This window comes from Eurytemora carolleeae, unplaced genomic scaffold, assembly GCF_000591075.1.
Source record: "Eurytemora carolleeae unplaced genomic scaffold, Eaff_2.0 scaffold128, whole genome shotgun sequence".
NCBI lineage: Eukaryota > Metazoa > Arthropoda > Copepoda > Calanoida > Temoridae > Eurytemora > Eurytemora carolleeae.
Window position 1 is genome coordinate 404680 of NW_019396173.1, and position 8538 is coordinate 413217.

Sequence of the window (8538 nt, forward strand, 5' to 3'; positions counted from 1 at the left end):
CAACAGACTTATGTCTTAAAATCTTTTAATTTAAAAGAATCATTAAAAAAATGTATGCTTATAAATGTTCAATAAATTTATCTCAACTATTAAAAGCTTTCTTTTTTCTAATAGTTTTTAGAATACAAATTAACTAATAGTTGCACACTCAAGTATTGCCTCTGACAAAAAATGTATGTATATGCAGTTTACAGGGTTACCCAAAAAAGGATGTAACATCAGAGACGACTGTGCATGATTTAATCTGTCTTTTTCTTATATGCATGGTTCGCTATACAATACATACAACTTAAACTGGTTTATTTTTTTTCAAGTCATCCGCCTATAGAAAAATTTATAAATACTTTAGAATTATTGAAAAGATTTATTTTTAAATCGTGTTTTATAAACATATGAAAAATGCCAATGTTCAAAAATACTAACTTCATAAATATATAAACGTTTCCATTTTTTACAAACCTCAAATGAACTTAGAAAATAGTAATGGACAAAAAAGGACTAAAAAAGAGTTACGCTGCTAAGCTTTTTTAATTAGTTATAGAGATAACCAGAAAACAACGGAATAGGAAGACGACATTATATTAATATTTTAGAGTATTTGATATTCTTACAATGCAAATAGTTTTACAAAACACTTATCAAATCAATAGTTTAGTGAAATGGGTCTGTTTACACCAAAAATTTGCCATGTCTCTTGCTCGTAAGAATTTTATAGTAATAACTTGATTTTAAAAGTCGTCTTTCTATTCCAGAGTTCCACTTTAGTTCCGTTCAATGAAAAGTTAGTCTTTTTTCGATGTTCATGCGTCAAAATACAAACAAATATTTTTTTTGGACAAAATTTGAACTTTAAATTGAAATTTAAAAATGAATATGCGACTGAGATTATGTATAAAATGTGTTTGCGATAAGTAAAAAAAATGTTCATTTAATATTCGAAAAATCTTGCTTTGACAAATTGTTCTAATTACACAAGCTTAACTTCCAAGTTAATATACAAATGAAACTTACAGAGTTAAAGTTCAAAACATATTAATATCATAACTGTTTTAACTCTCAAGTCTGTTAATTCGATCTCACTTCATTATCCAATCAGTCTATTTTTTAAAGGTCAGCTGTAGATTGTAGACGGAATTTCAAGTTTATGTATGTATATAAAGATGTAGATTGTATCTTCAAGTTTATGTATGTATATAATGATATAGATTGTATGTTCAAGTTTATGTATGTATATAAAGATATAGATTGTATCTTCAAGTCTATGTATGTATATAAAGATGTAGATTGTATCTTCAAGTTTATGTATGTATATAATGATATAGATTGTATGTTCAAGTTTATGTATGTATATAAAGATATAGATTGTATCTTCAAGTTTATGTATGTATATAAAGATGTAGATTGAATCTTCAAGTTTATGTATGTATGTAAAGATGTAGATTGTATCTTCAAGTTTAAATATGTATATTAAGATAGATTGTATGTTCAAGTTTATGTATGTATATAAAGATATAGATTGTATCTTCAAGTTTTGTATGCTTAACACTGTTCCACATGATGAGTAGGATAGTACTGTTCCTGCTCTTCTGAACCTGGAACATTGTATTTAACATGTTCCACATGATGAGTAGGATAGTACTGTTCCTGAACCTGGAACATTGTTCCACATGATGAGAAGAATAGTACTGTTCCTGTTCTTCTGAACCTGGAACATTGTATTTAACATGTTCCACATGATGAGTAGGATAGTACTGTTCCTGCTCTTCTGAACCTGGAACATTGTTCCACATGATGAGAAGAATAGTACTGTTCCTGTTCTTCTGAACCTGGAACATTGTATTTAACATGTTCCACATGATGGGTAGGATAGTACTGTTCCTGTTCTCCTGAACCTGGAACATTTTAATTAACATGTTCCACATGATGAGTAGGATAGTACTGTTTCTGGTGTTCTGAATCTGGAACATTGTATTTAACACTGTTCCACATGATGAGTAGGATAGTACTGTTCCTGGTCTTCTGAATCTGGAACAGTTAGCTTGTATTTAACACTGTTCCACATGATGAGTAGGATTGTACTGTTCTTGTTCTTCTGAACCTGGAACATTGTATCTAATATGTTCCACATGATGAGTAGGATAGTACTGTTCCTGCCCTTCTGAACCTGGAACATTGTATTTATCATGTTCCACATGATGAGAAGGATAGTACTGTTCATCTGAATCTGGAAGAGCGAGCTTGTATTTGTATGGTTTAGTAGGACAGTTCCCAGTCTGCGCAATACCATTTACGCCCTAAACATTAAACAATGCAATAAGCTGAATAGCCAAGGTCTTCTTCGATTTATAGATCTGTACAGTATATGCTACAATGCATGACGAGGAGAATTAAATCAGTTTTTCTTGACTTTCAAATAACATTTAAAAAGTGCAGGCTGATTTAACTTTCATGTTTCTTAGTTTACTTTGACAAATTTCATCGTAACTTTGAAATTTATATAGTGAAACCCTTAATAACGAATACATCGAAAGAATTCATAGAATGTCGTATTCTTCACTTTCTAATAATGGAATGTTGCAGATATTTAGTTTTTTAATTAAATGATTATATGGAGCTCTTCAAAACTGTTCACAAATATTCATGGCTATTTATTTATTTTTGCAAAAAAAATGAAATTTACGTAATATAGTATAAAACTCATTGAAAAATTGTCAAGACGACATTTGATAAATTCTTCCGGTGTATTCGTTATTAAGGGTTTCACTGTACATGAGCTATTGCTTACACGGCGCTTAGTTTCAGATTTTATTTGCTGATTTTTGCTTTTGCTTACTTAAATTTCCTTTACAACAGGGACAATAATTTCTTGTATGTTCCCACGTTACGTTTCTAGATTTTAAACAAGTTTTAAAACTCAAGATTTTTGAAAAGAAATCTTTTTACTTTCGATTATTGTTTAAAAAGATTAAATACGTAAACGAATGTCGTCATCGTAAATCGAATACTCGTCGTATACGTGTGTACGTTTTAATATAATATTATTATTTTATCTACAGGGCGTCGTACGAAACATGACAGTTGGTGAATAATTTAAAATGTCTTCTTCCATAATTTGATAAGTTGTTTTGATACTAAAGATGACGAATTACATTTTTTATATGACAGTTATATGATAGTAAAATTGATTTGACAGTAAAATATATGAGTTAAACATTTTTTTAAAGAAATAAACTGCAAAAAAGTCTTTAATATCTAATACAGTAGGTGGAAGAAGACATTCAAAACTATTCACCAACTGTCATGTTTCGTGGGGCACCCTCTGAATAATAAGAAAAGCATTTCAAGAACGTAAGAGCTCAACGTTATATATAATTTTCTCCAAGCAGACACCTAAATTGGTTTTAAACTATTGGGATTTGAGATATACTGAAAAACAAACAATCTTTTAAAGTGATCCGAGGAACACGTTGAGAGACAAACTATCATGTTACGTGAAACACACTGAGAGACAAACTATTATGGTAAGTGAAACACACTGAGAGACAAACTATTATGATAAGTGAAACACACTGAGAGACAAACTATCATGTTAAGTGAAACACACTGAGAGACAAACTATTTTGTTAAGTGAAACACACTGAGAGACAAACTATTATGTTAAGTGAAACACACTGAGAGACAAACTATCATGTTAAGGGAAACACACTGAGAGACAAACTATCATGTTAAGTGAAAAACACTGAGAGACAAACTATTATGTTAAGTGAAACACACTGAAAGACAAACTATTATGTTAAGTGAAACACACTGAGAGACAAACTATCATGTTAAGTGAAACACACTGAGAGACAAACTATTATGTTAAGTGAAACACACAGAGAGACACACTATTATGTTAAGTGAAACACACTGAGAGACAAACTATCATGTTAAGTGAAACACACTGAGATACAAACTATTATGTTTCTTGGGACATGCTGTTAGACCTATCACGTTAACCCTGTCAAGATTGGGGGGTGTTTTCCAACCCCCCCCCCCTTACTGTGTTTTTTTCTAAATACCATAAAAATGTCTGACATTAGAACGCTAAACTTCTTCACTTCTTTGAATTTTGCTTAATTTTTTTAATGCATAGGGTAGGGTGGAGGACAGACAAACGGCGGGTTTGTGTTTCAAAAAAATGATAAACGGTTATTAACTTTTTAAAAATTTAGCTACAGAGACAAACTATCATGTTTTGTGGGACACACTGAGAAAACAACTATCATGTTTTGTGGGACACACTAAGAGACAAAATATCATGTTCAGTGGGACACAATGATAGACAAACTATTATGTTTCATGGGACACACTGAGAGAAAAATTATCACGTTTTATGGGACACACTGAGATACAAACTATCATGTTTTGTAGGACACACTGAGATACAAACTATCATGTTCAGTGGGACACACTGAGATACAAACTGTCATGTTTTGTAGGAAACACTGAAAGACAAACTATCATTTTTCGTGGGTCACACTGAGAGAAAAACTATTATGTCTCGTGGGACACACTTAGAGACAAACTATCATATTTCGTTGGACATATTGAGAGGCAAATTATCATATTAAGTGGGATGAGAGACAAACTATCATGTTGAGTGGGAGGAGAGACGAACTTTCATGTTGAGTGGGATGAGAGACGAACAATCATGTTGAGTGGGATGAGAGACGAACTATCATGTTGAGTGGGAGGAGAGACGAACTATCATGTTGAGTGGGAGGAGAAACGAACTATCATGTTGAGTGGGAGGAGAGACGAACTATCATGTTGAGTGGCATGAGAGACGAACTTTTATGTTGAGTGGGATGAGAGACGAACTATAATATTGAGTGGGATGAGAGACCAACTATGATGTTGAGTGGGATGAGAGACCAACTCTGATGTTGAGTGGGAGAGACGAACTATGATGTTGTAATACCTGGAAACACTGAGAGAATAATACCTGTGGGAGTCCTCTCTTCCAGCAGAATAAGAAGAATACGAAAAAGAATGCCCCGGACACGTAGATCATGATGATCAATGAGAACACAGCATCAGATAGGATAGGCAGTCCACCCTCGACATAGTTATCAGGTACACGGACCCGTCCTTCATCATTGTCTAGAGGAGGAGGATAAGCAGGATATTGTTCACTGACTATACCATAATCATGAAGATCACTTTTAACTTTTCCTCTGTAAATAGCTGGTTTACTGTCAGATACATTCCTTAACAATATATTATTAAAGCATAACCTTTTTAACATTTCAGCTGCTATAGTTTTTTAAAAGAAAGATATTGAATTCCTTCAAAAGGACTGTAAACGTAATGTCAAGTGACCTTCCATTTAAAGAGGGACGACCCTGATTCACAAAGGTACCCTTTAAACCTTTGATTGATTGTCGAGGATAAAGAACTCAGTGTATATTTCTCTTAAATGTTTAGTAAGAAGCCATGAACTCAACGCATCAGATATCACAATTTGTCATGGAAAATTTAGAATACTCTTTAACGCGGTTTTAAAAATTCGAGTATGAATATTATATTCTGCCACTTATTAATATTAAATAGTCAAAGGTTTAAAGTGAACTGTTGTGAATTGGGAAGGTTGAAATTGCGCCATCAGTCCCTTTACTGACAATTTGCTTTGTCTCATACACATAAATTGTCAAAAAGTTATCACAAAAGTCACATTTTTTGTGGGTAACCCTGTATTTACAATAAATCCAGTGCATAAGCAGCTCTTAAACACCACATTTAGATTCTAAAAACTCTGTCCCCCTCTTCTTACGTCTTCTCTTATTCATATATATATATAAGTAAATCGATCCGTCTGATTTTCCTCCCTATACTGTATTATATTGTTTTATATATTTTATCAGAATTAAGATGTATCGTGTTTTAATAAAGCAAATGTCAGAAAACTGATTGATATTGTCTGTATAGATTTTCCTTTATATGTTATATGTATATTTAACATATATGCCTAAAGTAAATGCTAGAAATAGTACTTGTATGTGTGCACTAGTACTGTTACTTATAATATAAACACATTTTTAGCAGTTCAGAGAAATTATTTTAGACAAATATAAAATGTATGGGTAAGAAAGCAACAGAATGAAAAAAAAACTATGGCTACATGGTCCAATTCTAAGCAACAGCTCATTTTTAGCAGCCCTTCCCTTACAAGATAATAAATGACAAAAGTGAAAGATACATTTTTGAAATCCAAAGATAATCAGTTTTCGTTAAAATAACTGTTTTTTAAGTGAAGCATTACACAAAAAATTCCAATGTTTATTGGTACACTCTGTACAGTCTATTCTGTATATACAGGGTGTCCCAGAAAGGATGAGACTTCAGAGACGACTTTATGGAATTAACACTGTTTGTTTCATCATATTCATTATTCCCTTGTTTCTTTCTTTCCAAATCATAAATCATTAAATAAGCATTTGAAAGACTAAATTCAAGACAGAAGACTTAATTTAACCTTGGAATCGCCATATCTTAATAGTTTCCAGTCGTCTTCACGGTCGTATTCTTTGTGGTTAACCCTGTATATTTACCACGGTGTTGCATATTTTATTAAATCAATATTTCCCAACTCTTCTAAATGTCAGATTCACAATTCAATGTAAAAGAAAGGCTGGGACAGTTTTATTTTAGCTTTTGAGGAAAAATATTTTTTAGCGCATTTTCGAATGTTTTTTTTTTGAGGGTTTCTGAGATGTTTATTAATAAATCAGCAACCTTGCACAGGTAGAACCAGAAAAGTCTAGAAAAGTAGGACGACTGTCAGACTCAAGATTTGGCTTTAGATTATCCAACTTGTCAGACACAGCAATTTTGACGTGGAATCTGACTCATTTTACTTCATAAGTTATCTAATAAGTTACTACTAAAACTATTTGCTTTGAAACAACATTATATACTTTTAAGTTACGCTTTAATGTCGTCTTCCTATTCCACAGTTTTCTGGTTCTCACTGTCTGTCGATGATTCATACATCCTTATGTAGGGTGAAGCTATTCACGATTACATATATGCACCTATACCATGGCTGTACCGTATACCTGACTTGTGAAGTACGATTGGATTCCTCTTCCTTGCTGTACAGTTCTTCCCCCAGGACTACTCCGCAAAACACAGCTGTAAAATATAGACTGTAAACTGTACAATTGTACAACTATATATCTTAAATCTAAGCTTTTCTTTATTTTTTGTTTTAAACTTAGATTTCAAAAACTAGATTTTAACTTTTGTTGGTTTTTACTTCTTTTTACTCAAACCTTGTTAAAAGGTTTATATTTGTACGAGAAAATGTCTCTAATCAACTTAAAAACATGAAGGCCGGAGGTTTTCTATTTTTAAACTTCCCATATTTAAAAATAATGAACTTTTCTAGAGTTTTTCCTTTAACTAATTCAGAAGTTTAAACTATAAGGCTGATACTGATAATCTGAAAACAGATTGATAATTAGATAGTTCAGTGGTTACTGGTTCCCAGAAAAATGTGGCATACGAAGACAACATTTAGCAAAATCTTAAGTTTATATTTAATGTTGTTAGAAACCGAATAGTTTCGCCGATTGAAAAATCTACTACAGGGAGGTGAAATGGGTCAATGCAAGGTACTAATGCAAGGAAAGTTATTTTTAGAGGTGTACGCATTTCTTGTACTGCAGTGTACTGTCTTTGGGCGGAACACTAAACACAAGACGGATGTCACAGCCTGTCATGGAATCCATTTTCACAAAAATAATCTATGAAACATTCTGGCCATAGAAAACTAGTATGTGCATTTTCAAAATTATCAAAATTAAATGCTTTTAGCATCCTCGGTTACTAGACGAACACTGATGCATCTATTCTTGTTTACAAATTCCGTCCAGAGAGAACTGGTTTCAATATGTACGCAGAGTATACTCGACCGCAATTAACTTTCCTTGCATTAGTACCTTGGGTCAATGTAGAAGTACACATCACAATTATTTTCAATTTTTTTTCATATGTATTGGATTTATTAAGATTAATTTTGACCGAATGAACTGTTTTCATTCAATGCCCACATAAAAAAGTGTCGAATGACATCGCATCCTTACAACCAAAAAGAGTTATTTTTGTCTTCCTTTCTAAAAAAATATTAAACGGTATTATGAAATCTGAGTGGTTAAAAGAGTTTTGTAGCAATTTGCAAACCATTTATTTTCCTCTTTATTGATTTATTATTGAAGTATTGTATTACCCAATATATACAGCTTTTTCATCTTATCTAGAAAACAAAATAAGATCTTTAATACAATTTTAATGTTGTTCATGGTTTGTTTCAGCTAAATAACCAGAATGAATCCTATTTAATTTAAACATAATTACTTTGTATACACCTAAAAACAGATGGCTACTATTCGTAATATCATTTTTACTTCTTAGATACATTTATTTATCATGCAATATAAATTTAAAAAGATAAAGGTATATATTAAAAAAATCTTAGTTCTTTCTCAATTGTCT

General features: G+C 32.0%; 1 protein-coding gene across 1 annotated transcript; it reads right to left on the reverse strand.

The window, feature by feature from the left end:
- Positions 1–610: 610 nt before the first annotated feature.
- Positions 611–8299, reverse strand: LOC111697166 (uncharacterized). The gene is made up of 5 exons (XM_023467070.1): positions 8273–8299; positions 7101–7176; positions 4988–5252; positions 1651–2294; positions 611–1592 (listed from the first exon to the last, which is right to left on the reverse strand). Exons 1-4 carry the CDS (start codon positions 8292–8294, stop codon positions 2046–2048), a joined length of 612 nt encoding a protein of 203 aa, XP_023322838.1. The 5' UTR covers positions 8295–8299; the 3' UTR covers positions 611–1592; positions 1651–2045.
- Between the last annotated feature and the right edge of the window lie 239 nt (positions 8300–8538).